The 27,110-nt window shown below is 68.9% G+C and overlaps 4 protein-coding genes across 5 annotated transcripts; 1 reads left to right on the top strand and 3 right to left on the bottom strand.

Annotated features, from left to right (window-relative positions):
• Positions 1 to 33: 33 nt before the first annotated feature.
• On the bottom strand, positions 34 to 4,951 carry SFXN3 (sideroflexin 3). Its single transcript, XM_075717550.1, is given in 12 exon segments — positions 34 to 130; positions 455 to 502; positions 966 to 1,015; positions 1,172 to 1,221; positions 1,351 to 1,478; positions 1,890 to 1,975; positions 2,423 to 2,498; positions 2,767 to 2,865; positions 3,031 to 3,201; positions 3,438 to 3,604; positions 4,696 to 4,887; positions 4,889 to 4,951. Coding segments are annotated over 12 exon segments (1,227 nt in total).
• A 1,563-nt stretch (positions 4,952 to 6,514) lies between these two features.
• Positions 6,515 to 13,342, top strand: PDZD7 (PDZ domain containing 7). Its single transcript, XM_075717810.1, has 16 exons — positions 6,515 to 6,707; positions 6,884 to 7,024; positions 7,430 to 7,604; positions 7,934 to 8,110; positions 8,327 to 8,474; positions 8,719 to 8,779; positions 9,189 to 9,614; positions 10,124 to 10,327; positions 10,524 to 10,565; positions 10,758 to 10,915; positions 11,083 to 11,174; positions 11,321 to 11,412; positions 11,513 to 11,584; positions 12,113 to 12,607; positions 12,941 to 13,041; positions 13,193 to 13,342. The coding sequence occupies exons 1-16, from the start codon at positions 6,515 to 6,517 to the stop codon at positions 13,340 to 13,342; spliced, it is 2,727 nt and encodes a 908-aa protein (XP_075573925.1).
• Positions 13,343 to 14,528: 1,186 nt separating this feature from the next.
• LZTS2 (leucine zipper tumor suppressor 2) lies at positions 14,529 to 21,354 on the bottom strand. Of its 2 annotated transcripts, none has more exons than XM_075717818.1 (6): positions 21,325 to 21,354; positions 18,713 to 18,781; positions 16,960 to 17,427; positions 16,070 to 16,585; positions 15,283 to 15,552; positions 14,529 to 15,188 (listed from the first exon to the last, which is right to left on the bottom strand). In XM_075717818.1, the coding sequence occupies exons 1-6, from the start codon at positions 21,352 to 21,354 to the stop codon at positions 14,529 to 14,531; spliced, it is 2,013 nt and encodes a 670-aa protein (XP_075573933.1). The 2 variants fall into 2 exon arrangements, with proteins under 2 accessions (XP_075573933.1, XP_075573934.1); XM_075717819.1 differs by lacking the exon at positions 21,325 to 21,354 and adding an exon at positions 19,414 to 19,584 and having other exon boundaries at positions 18,713 to 18,782.
• Positions 21,355 to 22,676: 1,322 nt separating this feature from the next.
• On the bottom strand, positions 22,677 to 26,927 carry TWNK (twinkle mtDNA helicase). The gene is made up of 5 exons (XM_009485960.2): positions 25,676 to 26,927; positions 24,909 to 25,149; positions 24,113 to 24,220; positions 23,613 to 23,754; positions 22,677 to 22,934 (listed from the first exon to the last, which is right to left on the bottom strand). The coding sequence occupies exons 1-5, from the start codon at positions 26,925 to 26,927 to the stop codon at positions 22,677 to 22,679; spliced, it is 2,001 nt and encodes a 666-aa protein (XP_009484235.2).
• Positions 26,928 to 27,110: the final 183 nt, after the last annotated feature.

Below are 27,110 nucleotides of genomic sequence, written 5' to 3'. Positions count from 1 at the left end.
CGGCACGCGTCTCAGCCGCCCCGGGCGCCCCGTTCAGAGCCCTTTGTTGAAGTAGACGGTCTCCAGCCGCGGGTCTTTCTCCCGGATCCGAGCTTGGACTTCAGGCTCCAGGCGGCTCACGGGCATCGAGCTGCCGAAGGGACACAGATTCAGAAGATGGAGGGGGGATACCCACTGGTGGCCTTGGGTTGGGAAACCACCTGCTGCCACCCCTTCCCCACCTGCACTCCATGGGGACCACGTCCCCATGGTGCAGCACAGACCTTTGGGTCTGCACCGCTGCGTGTGCACAGGGACATGTGTGTGCACACAGTTTCAAGCCTCCGATTGCTCAAAGGAGCAAAAGCATCTTCTGGGAGTCAGAGAGCACAACAAAGAGCCCACGCAGACCCCGCCTGCACCCCATGCCTTGCCCCACGGGAGCCACACACGCAGGCAAGGTGCCCGTCCTTACCTCTTCTGCGGGAAGAGTGCGCAGCACAGTGGGGTCGCGAACACCAAGCTGCAAGGGAAAGACAGGGAGAGGAGAAGCTGGGCTGCATAAATCACCTGTTCCCACCCACGGCCTGACCCAAGAGCAGCAAGGAGGCAGCCCAGAGCCGTGCTGGGTGCTCAGCCAGGAAAGGGGTAAGGATGCCCTCTCCAAACTCCAGACCCTGCATTCAGCTCCTGAAGTGGGGCAGAGCTTGTCCCCATCAGTGTGGGGGAATGCAATGCTGAGCAGGAGCCCATGGCAGGCTTGAGAGACATCAAGATGGAGCAAAATAGCTCCCGGCCCCAGGACCTTATATCGCATCCCACCTGCGTGGGGGTGCACCAGCCCAGCCAAGCTCCGGCATCCCCCCAAGGAGCTCTGGGGTGGCTCTCGCCCCCCCTGCCAAGCAGACCCCCCAGCAGCACTGACCCCATACCTGGGCTCGGTCTGCGCCCGGGGCAGCAATGCCCATCGGTGGAGGGTGACTTACCAGAGTCCCACCAGGCCGACCTGCAGCGGAGCATTCAGGTACGGGTACCGCTGCCAGGGACAGGGAGAGGCTGCACGTCAGTGGGGCAGAGGGGGCGGGAAGGTGTCTGTTCCCCAATGGGGTGCCAGCCCCGAGGGGTGCCAGCACTGTGACAAGCTAAGGGGGTGTCCCCCTGCCCACCATCCCATTCCCAGGACCACCAGTACCTTCAGGAAAGCTCTCTTCTCCAGCGCGTTCATGATCACAGGGGGGATGGCTGGGGGAGAGGGGAAGGAGATGAGTCCCCAGTGCTCACAGCCCCCCGCCAGCCATAGGACCCCGTCCCATGCTGCCAGGGACCGACCGGCTGCAGCCCCCAGACACAGGTGGAGGAGGGGACACTCACCCATGGCCGGGGCTGCCATGCCAATGCGGGACACCACCACCTGGAAAATGGCCTTCTGGGCTGCGGCCGTGGACTCGCCCAGGCGGTTTCCATTCTCATCCGTGACGGGGATCCCCAGCTTGAGCTCTCTGCAGGAACAGCGGGGGTGAGGGGGCCCCAGGACACACGGGTTGGGGGATCAAGGGACAGGACAGGGACACAGCACAGAGGCACGTCTCCAGGGGAGATTGGTATCCTGTATTCCCCATCCACTGTCTGCGTAATAAGTCGGGGGGGTCTCAGCTGGACCCACATTCACACTGGGGGGGTCCTCAGCAGGGCTGGATGGGGATGGGGAGTTCACAGCTGGCTTAACCGATAACCGCTTGGGATGCAGCTGGGTGCTTGTACCCTCAAACCAACCCCCCAGGGTAAGGGATGCCAGCAGGGCCAGGAAGGAAGTCCCCTGCAAGCCCAGGGCACTGCTCCTCACATCCCCTACCAGTGCCTGGTGAACCCCAATGCGAGCCCGAGCACCCCGTCCCAGCCCAAGGGCTCACCTCTGCCTCATCAGCGGGATGTTGATGCAGTTGGCAGCAGCCACGGCCGCAAAAGGCACGTACCGGCCGATGATGGCTGGCAGGTGCTGGGGGGGCAAGCAGGGAGCACGTCACACAGAGGGTCTGGGGGCAGAGCTGGCTGTCCCCAGATCTGCCACCGTCCCCCTGCAAGACGCTGGTGAGTCCCAGCCCCATGGGGAACAACTGTTCCCTCCTCCCCTGCAACTCGCAGACAGTGAAAGCTGCACAGCTCAGGGGGTCTGGGGGGTCGCACATCCCCTCCCAGCCCTGGAGGGAGGCCAAGGGGTGAAAGAAGCCTGGAGAGACCCACCTGGGGATGGAGTGGGGCTGGAGGGACAGGCCATCTCCGGAGCCATCGCTGGGGAGAGTGGCTGCCCCCAGGAAATCCCTTCCCTCCATTTTCTTCCCTGCCCCAGGTGATGGGGTGAATCCCCTGCTCAGCTCAGAGCTCAGGGAGACCCCACGGGGAGGGTCCAGGTGCCCCGGCCAGTGATGGCCAAGGGCCACCTTACCTTGGTGAGAGATTTGAGCCCCAGCGCTGTGACAACCGCCCCTGTGGTTGCGCTCACATAGGCTGTCCCCAGCTGGCTGTAAGAGCAGGAGGTGACACCGGTAAGCCAGGGTCCCCCCATCCCACCACCTTCCCAAAGGAGGGGAGAGCAAGCCCTTCAATAGCACCAGGACACCTGGGTTCCTCTCCCAGCTCTACCACTAACCCTGACAGCCCCACTGGTGTCCACCTCTGGCTGCGCCGAGTCCCCATCGTCCCATCTCACAGCCCCCTGCTATTCAAGAAGCTATTCAAGGACCCCCCCGGCACGTGGTGCCCCAAGGACTTGGTCAGAGGGACGCTTACCTGGGGGTGATGGGTGCGTCCCCGCTGCGGTTGGTGTAGTTGACGATGGCGTTGAAGGACTGGTTGACCCACTGCCAGAACAGCACGGCCGGCGTGGTCCTACCCGAGAGAGGAGGGCACTGGTGGCACTGGGGGATGCCACCCGCGCTCCTACGGCACAGGTGCGCTGCAGGGCACGGGACACGTGTCCCCTCCTCACCCCAGGGCCAGGAGCGTGCTCCCCCCTCCACCCTCCTGGCCCGGGGGTGAGGAGGGGACAGGTACCTGTAGAAGGTCAACATGCAGCCGGTGATGGTCATGTTCATGGGGACCTGGGCAGACATGCGCCCCACGAGGAGCATCTTCTCGCCCGTGTCGGGGTGGAAAGCCGAGTCGTAGATGTACTTCGCCCGCCAAAGCTGGTCCTCCGTCAGCCCCGGGGGTACCGTGCCCGCCCTGCCAGGTAAGGGTAGCACCCATTGGGAGACCCTCTGCCAGCACCCGTGCCCTACCTGGTCCCCCACCCCACGTGGGGCAGCTGGGAGATGCCTTAGGGACCAGCGAGGCAATTTGGGGGGGCTGGCTTTGGCCGCCGAGGGGGCAGCACCGCTCCCGTTCCCACCCCTGGGGATGGCCCTGAGGCCGTATCCTGCCCGGGAGCGGTGCTGGGGGGACGCCTGCCCCCCGGGTACCTGTAGTCCTCCACCACCCGGCGGGCCTCCTCCAGCGTGGCCCCCGAGAGCAGCAGGTTTCGGGGGTCGGTCACCATGAAGAAGTGCTTGGCCCGGCCCTGGAAGGTGCTCTGGTCCCAGCGGGGCTCCCGGATGTTGATGGTGGCAGGGAGGGACGGTGGCATCTTCTGCGGGGGGGGGGGGTCAGTGGGATGAGGTGCCCGTGTGTCCCCAGCTCTGCCGCTCCCCCAGCCTGGGGCGGGCACGGGTGGGGCACAGGGAGCCCCTTTGCAGTGGAGCTGAGCGGGGACCCCCGAGCCCACCCAGCAGACGGGGCAGCTGGCGGGTGGGGTGACCCCACCGCCACACCCCCTCACCCTGCAACCTGTCAGTGGGGACCCCCCCACCTGGCTTACACCAGCCACCAGCACACTTAGGGACCCCCCACCCCAGCAGGGCGCCCCGGCCACGGGTGGGGGGCGGGGACCCGCTGCCTCGGGATTAGCGCTGCTGCCGGTCACGGCGGGGGGGGCAAGGAAGGGCACGGGAAGGAGCAATACCGCCCCGGGCAGGCACCGAAACACAGGGCACGGCCCCGTTCCCACGCCCGCCCCTCCCCGCGAGAAGCGGGGCTCCGCTCCCCTCCTCCCCGGGCCGAGCATCCCTCCCCCCACGCGTGGCCCCCCCCCCGTACGGGCCCGGGCCAGGGCCGCCCCCCCGCACTCACGGCTTCCCGGGCAGCGCCCGCCGTGCCCGCGCCGCCGCCGCCCCGCTCCCGCCCGGCGCGCTGACGTGCGGCCTCGTCACGGGGGGGGCGGCCCCGCGCGGGGCGGGGGGAGGGGGGGAGCCGGGCGGCGCCGCGCGGGGGGCGGCGGGGGCCACGCGGGACCGGGCCGGCTGCGGGGGGGGGGCGGTACGTGCCAAGCCGCACGCGGCGTCTGTTCCCCCACCCCCCCCCACCCCCCCCCGACCCCCGACTGCGCGTGGGTGCGCGCGAGGGTGCGCGGGAGCAGTCGCGCGTGGGCGCGCGTGCTCACGTGGGTGTGCCCGCGGGCGCTCACGCGGGCGCGCGCCCGTGCGCTCACGTGCGTGTCTGCGTCCGTGCGTGTGCGCTCGCGTCGGCTTCCGCTCGCTCGGGTGCTCGCGTGCGTTTTCACGTGGGTGTTCGCGTGCGCGTTTCTGCGCGTGGCAGCGCGTTTCCGCCGTGTGTCTCCGCGGGCTCACGCGGGCTTTGGTGCCTGTGCGCCGCGCGCGTGTGCGCTGTTCACGCTGTGCTCGCGCGTGCCGCGTTGGTGTTCACGCGTGGCACGGCAGCCGCGTGCGAGCGCGTGCAGGGCAGCGCCCCCGCAGCGGCGGGCGCCTGCTGGCGCGCGGGGTGGGTGCGTGCGGGCGGGGCCGTGCCTGCGCGCGGGCGGGGCCGCGTACACGCGTGTGCAGCGCTGGGCGCGCAGAGCGGCGCTGCGTGGGCGTCTGTGAGCACAGGCGGCACGGCTGGGCTCGCACGCGTGTGCGTGCGCAGGGGTACAACCAGGCATGCCGTGGGCGTGTGGGTGCATGGGGTGTATGTGCGTGTGGGTGCGTGTGCGCGTCCCCACACCGGCCGTGCCCCCCCAGCCCCTCACCCCGGCGCTCCCCCCACGCACGGTGCCCAGCGCGGGCCCCGCCCCGGTGGGAGGGGGGGGACGCCCCCGCCCCCGCCCCCGCCGCCCCGCCGCGGCCCCCCCGCGGCCCCCCCGGCCGCCCCGCATCACCTGAAACCGCCGCGGTGTCGGGTTCGCGCCGGCGCCGGGCCCCGCCGGGGGGTCACGGGCAGCCCGGGGCGGCGGCGGCGCCCCCCCGGGGAGGGGGACGCGGGGGGACAGCGGCCGGCGTCGCGGGAGTGAGCGGGGGACGACGGCAGCCGCCCCGCCCTGGCCGTGCCTCAGTTTCCCCTGTGTGCCCCCGGGATGCTCCGCGCCCAGGGCGGCGCTCGGGGGGGCACCGCAGCCCGCGCCCCGCCACGCCGTGCCCGTGGGGGGGGGCGCACGCAGGGCTCCCCCCGCCAGCTGCAAGGCTGGCCTGGCCGCTCTTGATTGACAGCTCCCGCGCCCGATGGCCGCGCCGGTCCCGCAGGGGCAGCCAATCCCCGCGGGCGGGGGGGCGGGAGGCGGCGCTGCCCCCCCCGGGCCTCTCCGTCCCCCCCGCGCTGCCGGGTGTCTCTTTCGCGGGTGGCACCATGGGGACAGGTGAGGAGGGCACGGGGCGGGGGGGGAGGGAGGGACGGCGGCAGGGGGGTCCCCAGCGCCCCTTCGGGGAGGGGGCACCGCCGGCCGATGCTGGGGGGGCTGGCGGGCGGCGGGGACACCGGCGTGCCCCCCTGGCTGGGGCCATCACTTATTTATTGGGGTCAGGCTGGGGCGAGCGGCGGGACGAAGCGGGGGGAGCCCCGTGGTGGCGTTTCACCCACGCCTGGAAAATCCCCGCGGGAACTGCGCCGGGGGGCAGCGGGCCCGTTCCCTGCCCCACGGCAGCTCCCGCGGTGCAAATCCCGAGGGGCTGCGGGGAGTGGGGGGGGGGGGGGGGGGGCTCTGCCCCGCTCCTGCTGCGAAGTCTGCCCGGGGGGGGCCGGGGAGGGCAGGTCCTGCTCTCCGGCGGTCCCCGCGTCCCCTCTCCAGAGCCTTTCCAGTTTTACACCGCCAGGTAAAGCCCCTTTGCACCCCCTGTTCTGGATTTACGCTGCCAGGCAAAGCCACCCCCAGCGCCCTTGCGCCAGGGCAGGGCAGCCTGTGCCCGCCGCCCCCATGGTGGGACCCAGGAGCCCCGCAGCAGTTTGGCCCCCAGGGCACCATAGGACGGGAGGGGACAGGGCTGCAGAGGGGGTCACGAAGCTCCTTGTCCCCCCAGGCTGCGCCGCTGCGCCCGGGACCCATCCTGCCAGCGCCGAGCACCCGCGCCAGCTGGCCCCGGCATCGCGCTGCTAAGGGGGAGCGGTGCCGAAGCCTGGGCATGTGCTGCTGGGCTCTGCCATGTCCCCCCCCGGCCGGCGGGCAGCCCCGGCCCCGTGAGGACACGGCCAGCCCGGAGCCGGACGCCGGGACGCCGGGGTGCCCAGCACCGCCATGGCACAGGGCTGGGATGCGGCGCTGTCGGGGATGACGGTGGGCAGCCAGTCCCGGAGCTCCAGCAGCCAGGCCAGCCTGGCTCCCTGCTGCCTCCTCAGCAAGCAGAGCCGCCTGCTCAACGGGGCCGCCCGGGGCAGCCGCGCCGCCTCCCCCATGGGCCGCGTCATCCTCATCAACACCCCCATCGAAGGTTCGTGGGGTGCCCTCCCAGCCCTCTGCCCACCCGCATGGCCGGACACCTGCGTTCCCCGGCTCTGGGGGCAGGGAGAGTTGTCCTGGGACTGGGGACATCCCCAGCAAGAGAGACGCTCCCCCCTGTTGCTCGCACCCAGCCTGGGTGACACGTCCCGTCCCCCGTCCCCACAGCCAACAGCAACGAGAGCGACATCATCAATGCCATCACGGTGGAGAAGAGCGTGGAGGGCAAGCTGGGCTTCAGCGTCCGCGGCGGCTCCGAGCACGGGCTGGGCATCTTCGTCAGCAAGGTGGAGGAGGGCAGTGCTGCCGGTAAGCAGGACGCAGTGAGGGATGCCAGTGGGGACAGGCACGTGCCAGCAGGACCCTCCCGGGAAGCTCACAGTGACACAGTGCCACAGCGGCAATGCCACCCTTCACGGTGGCAAGCCACCATTTGCTCCCTGCCGCCTCTGCCCATGGTGTTTTCAGGCTGCCCATGGAGAAGGGCTGGGGACGGGAGTGGGCAGCCCCGTGCCGATGGCTCTGAGCTCCATGCCCAAGCCACAGCGAGGTGACAAGCCCCCCATGCCTGCCACAGCCTCGGTGCAATTGCCAGGCATCCCCCCTCTGTTCCCCAGGGGTTCACATCAAGTTGGGACACGTTTAGGGAGGAGACTCCAAACAAAGGCATCGGTGCTGGGTCAGGTGCCCAGCCGAGCCGTGTGCCCCTTGCAGAGCAGGCTGGGCTGTGTGTTGGTGACAAGATCACAGAAGTGAACAGCGTGAGCCTGGAGAACATCACCATGAGCAGCGCTGTCAAGGTCCTCACTGGCAACAACCGCCTCCGCATGGTGGTCCGGCGGATGGGCCGCGTGCCGGGCATCAAGTTCTCCAAGGAGAAGACGGCATGGTGAGCAGGGCGTCCCCCATGCCAGCACCACAAAGCCCAGCTTCACGGAGGGTGTGGTGGGGAGGCTCGGTGGGGCGTGCTGGGGAGCGGGGAGGGTCCCAGAGCTGGGGGACCCCTGGGGGGGGGCACTGGAGGTCTCTGACAAAGAGAGCCCAAGGTGGGCCACAGGATGGGATAGGAAGGCCTGGAGCAGGCAGGGTGGGTGCAGGCCCCACCCTCAACATCCCCCATCCCCATCACTCTTCCTCTGTCGGGTGACACCAATGGCCCCATCCTGCGGGAGGATCAGAGCTGGAACCCCGAGCCCCAGCACTGTGCCCGTGCTTCAGGGTGGACGTGGTGAACAGGCGCCTGGTGGTGGAGAAAAGTGGCTCGACGCCGTCAGAGAGCGGCTCTGAGGACGGGCTGCGGCGCATCGTCCACCTCTACACCACCTCCGATGACTACTGCCTGGGCTTCAACATCCGTGGTGGCAGGGAGTTTGGCCTCGGCATCTATGTCTCCAAGTACGGCCACCCCGGGAGGCACGCGGCACCCGGATCCCTGCTGTGCCCACGCTGGGGCTCGGCACCCCCTCCCTGGCTGAACCCTCCACCCTCATAAGGCTGTGGGCATCACCACCGTGGGTGCTGGGGCATGGGGCCCCCAGACAGAGGTGTGGGGCAGGAGCAGGGCTCCAACAAGGGCTCAACCTCACCCTGCCCCACCTTCTGCTGCCCTAGGGTGGACCCCGGGGGGCTGGCAGAGCAGAATGGCATTCGGGTAGGAGACCAAGTCCTTGCAGCCAATGGAGTCAAGTTCGAAGACATAAGCCATAGCAAGGCAGTGGAGGTGCTCAAGGGGCAGACCCACATCATGCTAACCATCAAGGTACCCACGTCTGGCCCTGCGGGACCCCTGGGCGAGGCGGGGGGGGTGTCGGTGTGTCCCCACACTGGTGCTGCCCCAGCTCAGCCTGGCACCCGTGGGGCTGGCACAGCCACTGGCTGGTTGGGTTTCAGGCGGGTGGGGCGTGGGGCGGGGGGGGATGCATTATTCATGGCTGGCACTGGATCGGGTTCACCCAGGGAGGCCGGTGTGCACTGACCCCCACGTCCTCTCCCCCTGTGCCTAGGAGACCGGCCGGTTCCCTGCCTACAAGGAGATGGTGGCCGAGTACTGCTGGCTCAGTCGCTGTAAGGGCAGTGCTGCGCGGGTACAGGGACACCCATGCAAGGGGCGTCTGGCCCCGGTGGGGAGGGAGAAGGTCCTCATGCCAGGGGGTCCCATGGCCTTGGAGGGGGCATGAAGCTCCCTGTGCCATGGTCAGCATCCCCATGGTCCCCTTGGTCTCACAGGGTCCCACCTGTCCCCCATTCTTCTAGGGGGAGCTTCTGTGGCCAGCAGCCCCATGGTCCTTGTGGTCCTGCATGTGTCCCACGTCCCCATCCTTGTAGCAGACAAGAAGAGCCCTATGTAATGGCCAGCAGCCACCTGGTCCCCACAGCCTTGTGGGTCTCCACATGTCCCCTGCCCTCAGGGTGGAAGCAGAGCTCCCCGAAGCCCTGCGGTGTGTCACCCCAAGTTCCTGCTGTCCCTTTGCAGTGACCAACGGGCAGCTGCAGCAGCTATCTCAGGCCTCAGAGACCAGCTCCTCCATCTCCTCCTACTCCTCGGGGCCGGCGCCGGGGGTGGTGAATGGGCTGGGGGTGCCCTCCCCGGGGCCCCCCACCCGCACCGTAGACGTGGCCATCTCCACAGAGGATGGGCCACGGCGGGGCTGGGCACGGGAGCGCGCCGAGCGGGCCATGCAGACCGAGCCGGCCGCTGAGGGGCTGCCAGAGACACGGCGCACAGTGCGGCCCCCCGAGCTGCTGCGGGACACGGCCATCCGGGGCCAGGGCACCCGCGACCCCCCCGGCACCCACCCGCGCCGCACCTTCGCCCACTCGCCCAAGACGGCGCTGCTGCTGGCGCTGAGCCGGCCCCGGCAGCCCATCACGCGCTCCCAGAGCGACCTCACTGTTGCCGGTAGGCACCAGGGCACGGCCCCATGTGCGGGACTTACTCCTGGCTGGGGTCCCCCTCTGAGCCTGCACCCCGAGTCCTGGGCATCCCATAGTTCAGCCTCTGCCCCACGTGGAGCCTGTTCCCTGCTCGGGCATCCCATAGCCCCTGCCCCACATGGGTACCTGGCCCCCCTGCTCCTGGGCATCCTACAGCTGAGTCCCTGGCCCCTACTTCAGCACCCTGTAGCCCCCCACCCCATATGGTCACCTGGTCACCAGCCCTGGGCATCCTATAGCCCTGCATTGCCCCAGTCCTGTCCTCGGGGCTTGCAGGGCACCCCAAAACCCAGCCCCACAGCCCCTGGAGACCCGCTGCACCCCGCAGCAGGTCTCTCTTCCAGTCAGTGTCCCCCAGTAGCCCCCCCCCCCACCCCGCCCAGTTTCCCAGCCCAGGCCTCTTCCCAGGCTCCAAACACCATATGGGGAGGCACCCCCTGGCCCCTCCACTCCAACCCCCCGCTCTGTCCCCAGAGGAGAAGCGGAAGAAGGAGAAGCCCGAGGTACAAGGGACACAGGGAGCCCCCCCGGGACTGCACCGTTCTAAGACCCTCGTCAACCTCTTCTTCAAGGGGGGCCGTGCCAGCAGCCAGAGCTGGGCCCCACCCAGCCAGGAGCCCCCCGCCACCGACCACCGGGCACGCGCCAAGTCCCCGGGGCGCCCTGATGGGGACAGAGGTACTGGGCTGGGGGACGGGGCGGAGAGGGACCCAACCTGGGGCCGGTCCCACCTTCTGTGGGCACCGCGGCCCCACTGTGGCATCCCTGGCATGGAGGGGGGCATGGGGGAGGGTCTGCAGGCATGCAATTTTGGCGATGGGCAGCGATGCTGCTCGCCCCACTGGGTGCTCACCCCTCTCCGTCTCCCTTGCAGTAGGTGCTGTGCAGAAGTTTGTCATCCGGAGCCTGAAGCGGGGTAACGGGGGTGCCCGTGTGCCCGAGGGGGGCTGCGGGGCAGGCTCTGCATGCGCCTGGCCCCATGCTCTGTGTGTCTGTCCAACTCTGGTGTGGATCAAGCTGGTGGGGTGGGGGGGTGTGGGGGGCATTGTGGGGTGCCCGGGGCAGTCCCTGCCCCGCTGGCCACCCCTCCTTGCTGTGCACCCCCCAGAGAAAAGCCGTCGTGCCAGCATCCTGGGCCCCGCGGGCATCGCCACCCTGCAGCCCAATGGCAGCGAGCCCGAAGCCCGGCTCCCACACATCCAGGACAGCGCTGCCCGGCTCCTCAGCCCCGACGAGGTGACAGCCGTGCTCCGCCACTGCTCCCGGGTACGGTGCCACAGGCAGGGTGCAGGCAGGGTGTGGGCAGGGCAGCACCGGCTGCTCCTGCATGCTGGGGACCACTGCGACCAGAGCTACATGCCCACATTAAGCTCCGAGAGGTAAATTGAGGCACGGGGGGGACCCGTCTGCTGACACCCCTCCCGCACCCACAGTACCTGCACGAGGGCAGCGTGGAGGATTTGGTGCAGCCACTGCTAGCCATCCTGGACCGGCCTGAGAAGGTCCTGCTGCTGCGGGATGTGAGGTGGGTGATGCTGGACGGTACCCCGGGGTACCCCAAAACCACCTGGCTGGGTGGGACAGACCCCAAGCCCCACATGCACTCTTCTGCCCCAGTCATGCTCCGTCCCGGACGTAGCCACAACCTGTCCCCCTCCTTTGCCCCGGCAGGAGCGTGGTGGCCCCCACGGACCTGGGCCGGTTCGACAGCATGGTGATGCCCCTGGAGCTGGAAGCCTTCGACGCCCTGAAGAGCCGCTCAGGTAGAGCCCGGCCCCCCGGGGACCTTGGCTGGGGCAGGGGGCAGCAGGCAGGGGTGGGCACAGCCTGGGGGGGGTGACGGGCGGCTCTCCCTGCCCGCAGTGCGCTCGCCTGCCCTCCGCCCGGCCCACCACGACATCCCCCCCAAGAGACACCTCATCACACCAGTGCCTGGTGAGTGCCACCCCAACGGGTCTGCCTGGCCCCCGGGCTGGGGGCACTGGGAAGGGGTGGGGGGGTGCAGGGTGGGCAGGTTGCAGGGGCAATTTGGGGGAGGAGGAAGGGCGCTGGGGTGCCTGGGTGTAGGGGGTCCCAGGGGAGTCTGGTGTCCCTGGGTGCTGGGAGGTCCTGGAATAGCAGGATCTGTGGACTCTGGGTGCCAGGGGGTCCTGGGGAGGAGGACCTGGAGTCCCTGGAGAGAGCTGGGGTGCCTGGGAGTCCCTGGGTGTCAGAGATCCTAGGGAGGGGAGTTAGGGTGCCTGGGCATCTCTAGAGGAGGAAGATCTGGGGCCCTTGGTGCCAAGGGGGTTCCTGGGTGGCAGGGGTCCCAGGGAGCGGGGCCTTAGGGTCCTGGGGGGATCCCTGGGTGGTGGGGGTCCTCAGGGAGCAGGGCTGTGGGGTCCCAGGGGATCCCTGGGTGGCAGGGGTCCCAGGGAGCACGGTTGTGGGGTTCCAGGGGGATCCCTGAGCACCTCATTGCAGACTATCGGGGCGGATTCCTGCTGAAGCCGGCGGGGGCCCCGGAGCTGGAGGAAGCCGGGGGGCTGCAGGCGAGCCCGGCCCGGCCACGAGCCTCCCCCAGCCCCCGCCGGCTTCACCCCCGCACCTACACCCCGCTCCCCGACGTGCCAGTGGATGCCTACGCCTGCGCCAGCCGCCCCCCACCCGCCACCAGCCCCCAGCCCCCCAACTGGCTGCTGGCCGAGCCCCCCCTGGGTGAGGGGCGCGGGCGCTCGCGCAGCCCCCGGCCCACCTGGCGCAAGGAGCCCCCCGGGTCGGAGCCTGACGGAGGGGCCGATGTGCCAGGGAAGCCCCAGCAGGCACAGCCCCCCCTCGCACCCCTCTTTGGGGGACCAGGGGGTGAGGCCGGGGTTGGGGTGGCCACCAACGGCCCTGGAGATGCTGGCAGGGAGGAAGAGGAGGAGGAGGAGTACCAGCTGCTCACCGTCACCCTCTCCAAGCTGAAGCACTCTCTGGGTGGGTGGCACGCAGGTGGGACCCCAGGGGTGGGGATGGGGTGGGGACCCTCCTCCTGGCACCATCATCACTGGGATGGGTGGGACCCCCTTGGCAAGGGGCACCCCATTTAGGGGACGGGGGCAAAACCCTGAGCACTGCCCCTAACTGCTCCTCCAAAACTAGACGGGGAGAAGAGGAGCTGCCACTGCCCGGTGCCCCCGTCCCTGTAGGACCTACCAGGACAGGGCAGGACAGAGGAACAGCTGTCCAGGGCGGGGGGGGGGCTGTGCCCAGGAGCAGGTGGGGGCCCCAGCCTACCCAGGTGCGAGGGTCTTTGCGGCTCCCTCGCAGGGATCAGCATCTCCGGTGGCGTCGAGTCGAGAGCACAGCCGGTGGTGAAGATCGAGAAGATCTTCCCCGGGGGAGCCGCCTTCCTCAGTAGCATCCTAAAGGTATGCAGGGACCTTGGGGGGACCCAGCACACCCTGGGGGTGGACAGGCATCCAGACATCCCCATCCCCTGGTGCTGCTGGGTGCTGGCAGCCCCCTGGCACCCCAAAAGTGGCTGCACCTCACCCTGCTGCCTTCTCTTGCCGGGGCCAGGCTGGGCAGGAGCTGGTGTCAGTGGATGGGGAGAGCCTGCAGAACGTCACCCACCAGCGGGCCGTGGACATCATCCGCCAGGCCTACCGCAACAAAGCCAAGGAGCCCATGGAGCTGGTGGTGCGGGTGCCCAGAGTCCCCCCAGAGTGATGCTGCACCCCCCCTTTGAGGAGCCATCCTGCACTCCAGAGGAGCCAGACAGCTCATTCCTGCACCGAGCTGTGGCCGGTCTCAGCGCAGGCAGAGGGCATGCAAACCAGAGCCACCCCATGGGCACGGAGGAGCTGCCCACAACGGGACCTGAGGGGGGTGCAACGCTGGTGAGGTGGGAGGGGGACAGGCAGCCCCCAACCCTGCTCTGGACAGATGGACGCAGCCCTGAAAAAAACACAGCCAGGGGCTTGTTTTTAATGGGCGTTTCCAGGCGGTACACGAGTGAGCCGGGCTCTGGGAACAGGACACAACCGAAATAAAGTACAAAAATACCCCCCCGAGCTGGGGGTGACCAAGCCAGAACTGGACATGGCCAGGCTTTTCCTTTGGTTTGACCCCCCCTGGGTGCCCAGCTGGGCCCCCCACCTCTGCCCACCCTAGGGGTGTCCCTCCCCAGCTGGCACCCCCAGCACCGTGCCCCTCTCCCCTGGCAGGCTGGGCATCACAGGGGCATGGGCCAGGCTTTTTTTGGGGGGGGAGAGAGGGATGCCAGGGACAAGGGCATGGGAAAGGCACTGAGGGCAAGCTGCCCCACGGCAGGCTTGAGGGGGGCACAGACAGGCGGGGTATGAGCTGGGAGAGGGTGATATGTTTTGGTAGGTCCTATAAAAATAGAGTTCTTTAAAATGGCACAGAAACGAATCCCCTGACAAACACACGGGGGGTGGCGGGGAGGCTGGCACGGGCAGGGACAGGGCAGATGCCATCCCCTCTGGAAGCGGCTGGGTGACAGTGCCAGCAGGGACGAGAGGGAGGGGACAACCCAGCCCTCCCCCTGCCCAAGGTGACCCTGGCTGAAGCCAGCGCTGCTAATCCCCCGGGCACTAAGAGGATCAGCAGGAACCAGCTCTGGGTGGCCCTGAGGCCGGGACTCGGCACTCACCTGGCCCCACATCTCACGGGCACCCCCCCTGCTACGGTGGGTGCCAACGCACCCTCACCCCAACACCTCCATGCTGGGGAGGGGGCAGCGCCCGCAGTCCCCTCTGCCCCCTCCTGCTGTCAACCGTCTCTGCAGAGCCGGGGGGAGAGCAGGGATCCCCCGCAGCCCCACGGCTCCCAAAATCCCAGGGGCTGGAGGCCCCCTGCACCCTCTGAGCACGGGGCGAGGGCAGGCAGCCTCTCAGATCTCAGTGGCAGTGATCTCCTCGAAGGGTGGGTCAGGGTCAGGGGGGTCACAGGGCTCGGTCGGGGGGTCCTCGCCCTGGAGCCGGAGATGCTGGAGCCGCTGCTCGAGCCGCCGGTTGCGGCGGTACATCTGGATGTAGCTGTACTGCAGCTGCTTCTGGTAGCGGATGACCCGCTCCTTCTCGCCCTGCCACGTGCCACGTTCCTGCTCGAAGGCGTCCCGCTGCTCCTGCCCGCGCCGCCGCTCCAAGGCCACCTCTGCTCGCAGCCGCTCCAGCTGCCGCCGCAGCCCCGCGCTGCCCCGCGGCTCCTCGCCGGGTGGGGGGCACCCCTCGCCGGGTGGGGGGCATCGCCCGCGGGTGGCTTCCCGCAGCCCCGCCACCTCCTGCTCGAGCCGGCCGGCTTTGGCGCGGAAGAGGTCGGCCTCGCTCTTGCGGCGCTGCAGTTCGTTGGCGCAGACCTCCAGCTCCAGCGCCTTCAGGCGGGCGGCCTCCTGCAGCCCCTGCGCCCGCCGCTCGCCTGCCTGCAGCTGGGCCCGTGCCTCCCGCAGCTGAGCCCGCAGCCCCAGCAGCTCGGCGCCCCGCTGCGCCAGCTCCGCCTGCGCCTCCTTCAGCTGCTGCTTCAGCAGCGAGATCTCCCCCGACTTCTGGCACACCTGCAGGGACGACGGGGCTCAGGCGCTGGCCAGGACCCCCCCCACAGCCGGAGCCCGCACCCCCCGACTTGCCCTGCGCCATCGGGCGACTCACCTCCCACTTGGTCTCCTCCAGCCGGGGTGCCATCTCGGTGCGCTCGCGCTGGAAGGAGGCGCAGCGACGCTCCAGCAGCTCCCGCTCCTGCAGCAGCTGGGCCAAGTCCTCCTGCAGCTGCTGCTTCTCCTGCTGCAGCTGCAGCACCTGGAGCTGCAGGACCTGCTGCCCTCGCTGCGCCGCCTGGGCCGCCTGCCGCGCCTGGGCTGCGCAGCGCTGCCGCAGCCCCTCCAGCTCCTGCTCGCAGCGCCGCTGCTTCTCCTCGTACACCTGGGAGGGGAGGGGGGCATGCTGGGGGGGCAGCATGGCACCCCCCCAACTTCTGCTGCCCTCCCCGGGATGGGCACCACAGGGAGGGGGGCGGCACATCCCCCCGCAAGGCAGAGGAGGGGTCCAGAAAGGGTGCGATGTATTGGTGCCCCCTGCTCCTCATGCTCCCCATCCCTCGTTGTGCTGGTCCCCCCATGTCAGCACCCCCAGAGTCTATAGGGCTCCCCAAGCCCCACCACCAGTGGGGAGAAGCTCCAGGTGCATCCAAGAGAGAGCACCCCGAGACGAGGCACCCTAGTCCGTACAAGTGGCCCCTCAGATAATACAAGGGTCCCCCAGAGACCATACAGGACCACCCACAAGTGGGGAAAAACCCCATTGCCAGACCACAGAAAACAAGCATCCCCATGCAAGGGTCCCCAAAGGGGCTCCCCCACCCCGCAACCAGGGGGGACATCCACACAAGGTGCCCCAGGGAGGGGGACAGGGACAGGACAGGGGGACGCCAGGGGCGTACCTGGCAGATGGCCACCTCGTTCTCGTCCAGGCTGTCACGCAGGAGCCGCAGCTCGGCCTCCCTCTCCCGTAGCTTGTCCTCCAGCTCCCGCACCAACATGGCCTCCTCGCCGGGCAGGGGTGAGCGCCCGCAGGAGCCGCTCTCCGAGGAGGGCCGGCCCCGGCCGCTCAGCGAGCCCGTGCTCTTGCTGGAGGACGAGCGCCCGCTGTCCGAGTTGGAGGGGCGGCAGCCCCCCGGGGGGTCGGGGGGGCCATGGGGGGTGGCTGGCAGGGCGCCCGCCTCGGGGTGCTGGCTGCAGCCCGTGCTGTAGGTGGGCAGGCTGGAGAGGGAGTTGCGCCCCGAGTCCGAGAGGGTGCTGGCGCGGCAGCTCAGGGAGCCGGGCTTCTCGGCACCCAGCAAGTGGGTGAGGCTCACCTGGCTCTCCGAGAGCCCCGGGCGCGTGCCCGGCTGGGCGCTCCGGAGCTTGGGCACCACTGGCTTGAAGGCCATGGGGCGGATCAGGGTCTTCTCCACGTTCTGCCAGGGGAAGAGAGGAGAGTCGGGGGAGAGGTGGGACACACACACACACTCGCTGCCCTCCCGAGGGGCTGCCTGGGGTGGTGACAGGGGGGTGCCCCCAGTCCCAAATGCCTTCGCACCCAAAAGGAGACAAGGGCTGGTCGCTGCCCATTCCGTCCCCCCTCCATGGGGTGGCCAGGTGGGTTCCCATACACACCCCTGGCACGAAGGAGTGGACATCAAGGGCATGGAGACCACCACATCCCCAGGGACACCAAAAACGTGGCCAATGTGGCCCCAGTTCACGTGCCTGAGCCGACAGCCCCAGCATGACACATGGAGCAAAGCCAAGACCCCAGCACCCACCCACCCCGCTGCCACCCACCCCTCACCTCCTCCAGCTTGCCGGAGACGGGGACGAGCTTGGGGGGCGGCCCCCGGAGGTGGCCGCTCAGGGCTCGGTCATCGCGGGGCTCGTCTGAGTCGCTGCAGGGGCTGGCAGGAGAGGGGGCGTCGAGCCAGTCACCGCAGAAGCCCCCGTTGGAATAGGCGTGGGTGACACTGGGCACGGCCGCACAGGGCTCCTCGGGGGACTGGGGGTCCCCGGGGGTGGCCCGGAGCAGCCCCTCCTGCTTGCGGAAGGAGGCGGCGGGGGGGCCCCTGTCGCAGGGCTGGCCGGCACGGTCATGGCGGGGCCGGCCGGGCAGGAGGCTGCTGACGCTGCCCATGGCGGCGGGGGGCGAGCGGGCGGCGGCACGGAGCTGTGCGGCCCCCTCAGCGGCGGCCTCGAGGGGCACCGGCAGCGTCTGCACGATGGCCATGGCGGGGTGGCCCCCGGCGGGCAGGAGCGCGCGGGCAGCCTGCGGGCAAGGGAGACGGGGTGTCAGGGCAGCGGGCAGCATCAGTCATGCCCCGACGGCTGCCATCATCCCTGGGTGGACACGGGGACACCTCTGAACCCCCATCTCCCATCCCCAATCTCACGGGCACAGGCCAGCCGGAGGGGAAGCAGGCAGAAGGAGATGCCAAACGAACCAGAATAAAATGAGAATTAGCTAGGGGGGTGGCAGCAGCACCCCCCGAGCCAGGGTTAGCGTGCCGGGGGAGCAGCCCGGAGGTGCCAGGGGCTGTGGGGTGCCGGCGGCACCGCGAGGCAGCAGCGATGTGGTCCTGCCCCCCGCTGTGCCCTGGCGTGACCCCGCTGCGGGAAGCATGCCAGGGCTGGAGGCGAATCCCAAGAGGCCCACGGAGAGCCAGCTCCCGGGCAGCCTGCCCGCTTGCCTGCCCCACGGCGCCCGCCAGCACAGCCCCCACGAAGAGCCAGGGGCAGCCCCACAAACCAGGGGCAGCCACTTCCCCTGCCCCACAGCCCCCACCTCTCTGCAGTGACTGCACAGAGGGTGCCCCTCACCCCCAATCATCCACAGTGCGGTGCAGGGTCCCCCGGAGAGCCACCAGCCCCTGCCCACCTGCTTGCCAAACCCCAACTACCCAGGGGGTCGGGCAGGGGGTCTTTCCCCTGACCCATGGCCGGGGTGGGGGGGCCGCACCACGCAGCCCCCTCTGCTACCAGAGTACCAGGGAGGTGGGTGGGAGCCCACATGAAGCAGCACAGGGCAGGGGGCTCTGCCCCAGGGACCCCCTCGCTCAACCCTCACCAGCCACCCCCTCCACTGAGGGGGCAGCTGCCAGGCAGGTGGGCATCCCAGGATGCGGGCACCAGGCTCTTTCCCAGCCCCAACACATGGGTGCCCCTCGCTCCTGCCCCACACACCCCCCCTCTAGCCGGGGCGGTTCTGCCAGTGCCCCACTGCAGCCCCCCCGCCCCAACCCACGCCATACGCCTGCGTGACGCGAGGCAGCCGACGGGCCAGATCCGTCCCCCGCTGCCTCATCGCATCTCGCACATGGCTGCAGCTGGCACAGGGCGCGGGCAGGGGGGGCCGCTGCCCGCATGGTCTTGCCTGCCGAGCTGTCACCTGAAATCAATCTGCCCGCCAGCGCCCAGCGGGGGGGCCGCAGGGGAGAGATGCCGGTGAGCCAGCCCCCCCCACCGTCGCGTGCCGTCCCCGGGCACCACAACCTCACACCGTGCCCGTGACACCCCCGGGTGGGAAGGTGGGTGACCCCCCCACCTCTGCTCACCTCGCCAGCTGCTGCCCATCCGTCCGGTCCGCTCGGGCCACCGCACCACGAACACAGCTCCACCGGCCCCTGAAGCGGGAAGGAGAAAGAGGAGGTCAGGCTGCCAAATGGCAGCGGGGGTCCCTGTGTCCCCCACTGCCCCCCCTGCCCAAGTCCCCTGGCCGGCAGGGCTGGGGCAGGCGGTGCCAGCGTGGCACAGGGGCTGGCAGGGCAGCCCGGTGGCAGGTACACTGCTCCCAGTGCGCAGGGAGGGCTGCGGCCATGACGGGAAGGGTGGTGGGGACCACGGCCCCCCGAGGGGACCTGACGCTGCTGGAGGGGCAGGAGCAGGGATCAGGGACCCGGCAGGGACACGGAGGCCCCTGTCCCAAAGGGACATCTTGGTCCTCCCCAGCTGCAGCCAGGCAAGGCGCAGCACCCCACCACAGCGAAACCCCCCTGGGACGTGCGGGTCAGGGGGACGCCCCTGGGGACAGCCGGGTCCCTGCACAGCCATGGACCTGCCGGGGCCCCGCGCTCAGTGGCCGGGCTGGGAGGCAGTGGGGACTCCATCTTCCCCCTCCCACAAGCCCCTACAGCCCACCGAAAGGGTCCCACCGCCGCCCAAGGGGGACAAGCACTTGGGGTTGGGGGGCGGCCGCCCGGCCAGCTGCCAGCGCCCTGTGAAACCTCCCTCCGGCCACCCAGTAAAACCAGTCAGCAACTGGGGCGGCGTCACCGCCAGCTGCTCCGGCCGGAGCACAGCAAAGCCAGATCCCACCGTTCCGACCCCAAAACAGCAAGGGAAGGTTCAGTCCCTGCTCGGCCGGACCCCCACCCTGAGCTGCTGGGTGCTTCGGGCCCCCAGGGGCCCCCGTGGCTCGATGGCACCTCAGGGCCCCCCAGGGCAGGCAGAAGCAGCCCCTCATCCCCCCCACACGCACCCGGCACATCTGGGGTGGACACCCCCCGCGCCTAGCTGTGCCCCCCTCCAGTCCTCCCCGCATCCCGAGGCTCCCTGGGGGATGCTGCCTCCCTTGTCTGCCCCACGCCCCCCCCTGCCCTCCCACCCATCCCACGCTGCCCCACTGAGCCCCGCAGCGCCCAGCCTGCCCCACAGTGCTTCCACCCCGCCCGACCCCAGGGCTCCCCTGACTGTCCCACGGTTCCCCCGGGCCCCCGCTGCCCCACAGCTCCCCCAAAGTGCCCTAAACCACCCCCAAAGTTCCCCATGACACCCCCAAACTGCCCCACGGAGCCCCGGGCCCTGTGCTGCCCCACAACACTCCCAAAGTGCCCCACAACACCCCCAAAGTGCCTCAAAGAGCCCCTGGGCTTCTGCTGCCCCGCAGCTCCCCCAAAGTGCCCCTAAAACACCCCCAAAGTGTCTCACAGAGCCTCTGGGCCTCTGCTGCCCCACAGCTCCCCTAAAGTGCCCCCAAAGTGCTCCAAAACACCCCCAAAGTGCCCCACGGGGCCCCTGGGCCTCTGCCTCCCCAGGACACCCCCAAAGTGCCCCTGAAACACCCCCAAAGCGCCCCACGGCGCCCCAGGGCCGCCGCTGCCCCCCACTCCCCCAGAGCGCCCCGGACCCGCCCCCCAAAGCGGCCCCCGGGGGCCCGGCCCCCCTAACCCCCCAAGCGCCGGCAGCTCCCCCGCAGCGCCCCCAAACCACCCCCGAAGCGGCCCCCGGGACCCCCGCGCCTCGGCCGCCCCCCGGCCCGCCCCCAGCGCCGCCGCAGCCCCCCCGGCCCCGCGCGACCCCCCCGGCCGCGGCCCCCGCACTCACCGCGGCCCCGCTGCCGCCCTCCCGCGCCGCGCCGCGCCCCGCCGCCCGCCACGCCCTCGCGCAGGCCCCGCCCCTCCCGAGGCCCCGCCCCCCGCCGGGCCCCGCCCCCGCGCCGCGAGGCCACGCCCCCCCGAGCGGGACGGGGAGGGGGGATCGGGGGGGGGCTGTGGGGTGCGGGGGGGAGGGGGAGCCCCGCGTGGGTCACCCTCACCCAGCACGGCCCCAGTCACGTCGGTCCCGGGGACCCCCGGGCCGAGGGGCCCATCCCCTTCATTGCACCGGCCAAGCCCTGCCCCGGGGCCCTCCATCCCCCAGAGCAGCCCCCCCCCCCACGGGGTGAAGGTCGCCCCCGAGGATTTCACCCCTCACAGCTGTTTGGGGAGCCCAGCACCCGCCCAAGGGGGCTGGGGGGGGCCCTGCCCCGGCTGCTGCCCCCCTCCCACCATGGGATGTTACAGCTCTTGCTACCCCTGCCCCTCCAAGAGCCCCAAACTGGGGGAAAGCAGAGAGGAAAAACCTCACAGCAACCCACCCGCAGCCCAGGAAGCCGCGGGCGCCCACCTGCCCCACGGGGGTCTGCCATTGCCCGGACCCTCTCCAACGCTTGGCTCCATCACCCCATCCCAGCCCCAAGGAGGGATGGGTGGGAGATGGGGGTCCCAGGCTTTCCCACTGCCCCACTTCCACTCCACAGCACCCGCCCTGGGCTGGACTGGGGGGAAACGGGAGCCAGGGAGCCGGAGGGGCCCTCGGGGGGACACCCACAGCCCCCACCCACGCCTCCATGCAAACCCTGGCCCAGCTGTGCTGGGGGCCTGGCTCCCCCCGCCACCCCCTGCCTTACCTCGGCTTCCCCGGGACCTGCCTCCGCCATCACCCCCGGCCTGCCCTGGGGGGCTCACACCCACGCCGACAGCACCCAAGGGTGCTCTCCTGGACCTGGAGAGCCGGTGCACCCCGGAAACCCGGGGCTGGGTGTGTACCGCCTGCCCGCCCTGGCCCCTCATTATGGCTCAGGTTAAAACTATGCCCGGCACGGAGGCTGTAAATGACCCGTGTGCCAGGCCCGGGCGGGATGCTCTGCGCAGCGGGGACGCCCTCCGGCAATGCGTCCCCCCAGTCCTCTGGGGGCCACCCCCTCCCTGACCAGGGTACTCCCCCGGCCCCAGGGTCACCCTGTCACAGGGACAGCGACACAGGAACGGCACTCACATTTCTGCTTTAATAAAACTAGGAAGGGGGGGAAAAAAAAAAAAAGGGAGATTAGACCAAGATCCGGCCGTGGACTCGTCCGACCACGGCGAGGACTGGCCAGGTCACAGTATTTGCTGCCCGCAGCCCAGGGGGCACGGGGGTGGCTGCCCCCCCGGCCCAGCAGAGCAAGCAGGGCTGCTCCCCCCGAGGTTTTACTGCTGGTGATGCTCCCTGCAGAAAGGGGCTGGGGGAGACCCTGAGCAAAGGGGGCTGGGTCAGGCGTTCGCTGAGCGGGCAGAGCCGGCGAGCGCCACGTCGCACCCACCTGCTGGCGCAGGACGCCAGCGCTGCCCTCAGCCCATCGCCAGCAGCAGTGCCATGGGGGCCCAGCTCCCACCACTTCCCACTGAGCGCACAGCTCTGGGGCAAGAGCCGTCCCCAATCTCCCACGCTTCCCTTCACCACCGTCCCCTCGCTGGCTCCATCTCAGTCAGGACCGAGCCCAGACACCTCCCCACCCATGATGGGGTGGGGGGTTCCCACCATGTGTCCCTCTGCACAGTCCCCCCACACAGTCCCTCCCACCAGTGACAGCCCAGGATTTTGGCTCCATTTTAGCCACAATTTAACAACCTGCCCCAGGTCCAGAGATTCCCAAGCCCTGGGGTGGCAGGTCACTGCCCCCCGTCAACCCAGCCCACACTGACTCCGCTCCCCTCCGTGCTCCCAGCACTTAGCACCAGTACAGAGCAGCCAGCGTTTGCCAAAGCACCCTCCCCTGGCCACTCTTCTCTGGGATGAGCCCACTCCTCCTCTCACGGTGGTCCTACGTCTCAGAGACACCGTACTGGCAGCCAAGAGGCTTGTTCGTACAAGAGGAGAAAAGACCACAGCAGCGTGTGGCTACAGCTCCTGGGGGAGAGGGGCTGGCGTACCCCAGCCCCGTGCTCCCAGCACCAGTCCCCGTCCCTCCTGACGGACCAAAGGAGAGACCTGCCAGGCTTACGGCTTCTTGGAGGCTCCCGAGCCTCCCTCTGGAGCCTTCTTGGCTGAAAGCGCCTTCTCCTCCTTCATCTTCTTCAGTCTGACCTTGCTTTTGCCAGAGGATGAGAAGGTGAGCGAGGCCTTGCTGAACTCCAGGGGGAAGACACCCACGTCCCCGTCAAAGCGGTTCTTGGACACCTGCAGGTAGCGCTTCCCTGGCCCCGTCACCAGCTTACGGTCCTGCAGGATGAGGACGTTGTCGGCCTCCTGGCTAGCCTGGGGAGAGGAAAACATCTCCAGGAGGGTGCTGGGGACGCAGCCGAGTCACGGGGCTCGGAGGTGCTCATGGGCTGCCTGCCCAGCTCCTTTGAGCCCTGTTACGGGGCATCCCAGGCCACGGCAACTCCAGCACCTCCCCGACACCAACCCCTTGTCTTCCCTCAGGACATCCCAGCGACCCGCCGGGCAGACAGGCTCGAGCTGAAGCCATTGCACGCCTGGGGAAACAAGGGAGCAGAGGAGGGCTGTGCACTCACAGAGCACCTCCTGCCCACCACCGCAGGGTTGTTCAGCATCACAGCAGAGACTGGAGCACTCAGCGAGCCCATCCCTGTACCCTCCCTGGCTCCTCCTTTAATTATCTCATACCACATCCCACTCACAGTCAGCGAGCATTAATTAACTACACCTAAGGCCCCAACAGAGCTTTAGCTGGTGAAGGGTTTGATCCCTGTCTGCACCTCCCAACCAAGGCCTGGCCAAACTGGGACTCCACACATCTTCAGCAAGTGACAGGAGTCCTGGGGACATCTGGCCCCTCACAGCACCTTTCAGGTCCCCGGTGATGACTCAGGGTGCTGGTGGGAGCTGGGGACAGCTGCCCAACATATCCCAGCCCCTTCTGGAAACACACTGTGCTCAAGGGACTGGAAGGGCCACCCCGGCCCAGCTCACCTTGGCAGAGCCAAAGATGGAGGCTGTCTGCAGCTCCTTTTCGTCATCCTCCTTGCGGGGATGGATGACCAGCGTGATGTGGCAGGTGTTGTCCGTGGCGAACTTGCGGAAGGCACCAACGATGTAGTCCTGGGCAGCAAGCCTGCCACGGCAGTGAGAACAGGCTCAGGGGCTGGCACTGCTGGGGCGGGGGCAGCAAGGTGCTGCCAGGTTCAGCCCCACAGCAGGAAGCATCATGGGGTCCAGGCTTACACTCTGTGGGGCAGCCGGACCCACACAGCCAAAGGGATGGGGCACAACAGGGATCACAGGTAACTGGCTAACCCTTTCCCACCTCTTCCTCCCCAGGGCAGTGATCACCCTTCAACAAAACAGGGTGGCCAAACAGGACTAAAGAGGACACCCCCTGTAGGTCCCCAGCCCCTGCCGCAACACCGACATGGCCAGTTCCAGCGATGAGGGTGGCGGAAGAAGGAGGGGGTGGCTGGGAGAAGGGCTACCTGTCCACAGAGAGGTGCTCGTGTCCCATCATGAACTGCAGGTTGTCGACAACCACGTGGGTGATGTCGTACATGTAGACGGCGTGCTGCATGGTGTCAATCACCGTCCTGGGCAGGGGGAGACCGGGATCAGCCGAGATCAGCAGAGGCGGGGATGGGGATGCTAAGCCAGGCACAGGCGCACGGAGAGGCAGAGCTGGGAGGTACCAGACTGGCTCCCGCTGGGCCCTGGGCACGTCCCATCTCTGCGTCAACTCCATCGCCAGACAGGGGCAGCCCCATCCCCACAGGCAAGGGTGGCTGGACGGGGAGGACCCAGCTGCTGCCCACACAGCCCCTACCCACCGTCCCATGATCCCCCCCGTCTGTGGGGATACTCAGGGCACATGGGGATGCTTGCAGGCGCCACAGCACCCAGTGAATAAAAGGAGCTGGAGGTGCCTGTCCTCCCTCCTCAGCAAACAGCAGTGCTGATTGAGGTGAGAAGGGTGTGGGGGGACACATCCTGCCAGGGGCAGAGAATGGTTTTAGAGCAGCCACCTAGCAGAGGAACAGGTCCCCTCCCTTCATCCCCATCCCAGAAGGAGGCTGTCACAGCCCCTGTGACAGCAGGGATGCGGCTGGTTGAGCCACGCAGCCCCCATGTGCCAATCCCGGGACTTGACCAGCCCCAGTGTGCCTCCTGCCACCCCCAGATCCACAACCCACTGCAGGAGAAGAGCCTCGGCACTCCAGGACCCCACAGCACACGCCGCAAGGGGTAAACGCCACTGGGGACAAAGATGTGGGACCATACTTGATGTTCTGCTGGCCGTGGAAGGTCATGAAGTAGAGCGGGAGGTCCTCAAAGCGGTCAGCCCACTCGTCGTACAGCTCCAGCTGGTCCTCCAGGCGCTGGGCGGCAAACTGCGTCAGCATGATCTTGGCCAGGCGGACATTGTTGATCTCGAAGCTGCCCCACAGTGTGCACACCCCCTGCATGCACAGGTCCAGCGCGTACTCGCTGATAAAGGTCGTCTTCCCACTGCCCGTTGGGCCTGGCACAAGGGGACAACAGCAGGAATTAGCTGGGGGAGAAGATCTGGCCTGTCCTGAATGCACCAGGGGGTCGTTTAGAGGTGGAAGTGCTGGGAAGTGGACTAAGAGCGGCCCATCCACAGCACTCCCACCATAAACAAGCAGTGTCTCGCACCAGGCTGTGTGTCCAGGCACACATGCGTCACCTCCAACAGCCAGCGGATCCCTGTGGGGTGCAGGGAAGGGCTGGGCAGCAGGCGGTGGGGCACAGAGAGGGCTCGGAAAGGAGGCTGCGGATGGGAGCAGGGGGAAGGGACACCCCAGGAGTCCCTGCGCCACCCCAGGTATGGAGCCCATCCTCACACCACTGTGCCTGGCCCCACCGCACCCAGGAACGCGCCCCAGCCTCTCGTGCACTGCCACAATGGGCTCAGCCGAAGCCATGAGCAGAAAGGGACCAGGAAGACTCATGAGGTGTCACCCCCAGGAGGGTGAAGCCACCAAAGAGGCCTTGCTCCCCGCCTCCACCAGGCGTTTGCCCATCACCTGTGAAGACGGTGAGCTCCCCTCTGCGGTGCCCTTTGAGGAGCTTGTTGAGCTCAGGGAAGCGCGCCCACTTGACGCCGGCCACCTGCTCGGTGTTGACCAGCTCCCCGAACACCTCCTCGCGCAGCTGCCGGAAGGAGACGATGGATTTGTGGCTGGCAGGCAAGGCGGCACGCAGGATCTTGGTGAGGTTCAGGCCCTGGTTCAGAGCTGCCAAGGGCCGGGGCTGCAGGTCGCCGGGGCGCACCAGGGAGCAACGCTTGAGACTCAGCTTGCGAGCGAAGAGCTTGGCGGCTTCCCAGGAGCGCAGGTCCTCGCCCAGCCATAGCGTGATGCGCTTGAACTGCTCCAGGTAGGGCAGAAGGGCAGGGGGCAGGCAGGTGGCCCCCCGTGGCAGGGCCAGGCTGGCCACCCCCGTAGCTTGGTGCAGGGCCAGGGCGTCCAGCTCCCACCCAGTTAAGACCAGCTCTGTGTCTCGGCGGCCAATCAGGGGCAGCCCAAAGAGATTGCGATAGGAATCGAAGCGGGGTAAAGTCTCTTCCGCGTAAGCTACCGCGTCCCCCTTCTTCTCCACCCTCACCAACTTCAGGCCTTTCAGGGTCGCATCACGGGGGCTGAACCAGGGGAAGACAAGGGACTTAGCAGTCCTCAGATAACGCACCCCAAAGCGTTTCAGGGTGGCATCCGTCACCAGGGAGATGCCGAACATGGCCTTAGTCTTGTTGGTCTCATCCTCGTCCAGCAGCTCCCAGAGCGGCAGCGCCCGGTCCCAGATGCAGCGGGCATCCTCACGAGCCCGTCGCGTGTCCTCCTCCGGCTCCTCCGAGCTGGCGGGGGGAACGCCGCGGTGCCGCAGCTCCACGTTGGCCTGGAAGTCCTGCCATGTGCCCTCGGCCAGGGTGGCCGTGCACAGGAAGCTGCCCGTCATCTTGTCAATGAAAAGTGTGTAAGGGGCGTTGGCGGCAGGCGGCTGGTCCTCCCGGCCGTCGGTGAAGAGGCTGGGGGTGTGCAGGCAGCTGTACCCATCGTGGAAGGGGATGCCCTGGGCCCGCAGGTACTGACGGATCTCGGTGATGGAGACGGAGGGCACGGGCCCCTCGGGGGAGGGCAGCACGTCCTTCTTGTAGCGCCGCTGGGTGAGGCGGACCGGCACCCCGGGGCTCAGGGAGGCTGCCTTGCTCCTCGCCCCCCCGCACAGCAGCGGCAGGAGGCGGCCAGCACCTCTGCAGGGCCGCAGGGGCACCACCGCCATCCTGCCCGCGCCCGCCTCCGCTCGGGCCGCCCCGGCACCGGCCCGCGGCCCTGCCGATCCGCATCGGCGGCGGCCCCGCGGCTCCCCCCGGCCCCCCCGGCCCGGCGCCGCTCAGGCCGCCCCCCTCACGTGGAGCCCCACGGACGCCGCCATTGCCCGACCCCGCCGCCGCGCTCAGCGCGT

The sequence above is a fragment of the Pelecanus crispus genome, chromosome 10 (genome assembly GCF_030463565.1).
Source record: "Pelecanus crispus isolate bPelCri1 chromosome 10, bPelCri1.pri, whole genome shotgun sequence".
Classification (NCBI taxonomy): Eukaryota; Metazoa; Chordata; class Aves; order Pelecaniformes; family Pelecanidae; genus Pelecanus; species Pelecanus crispus.
The sequence above is the reverse complement of the archived record's forward strand: the minus strand, read 5'-3'. Positions and strand labels throughout refer to the sequence as shown.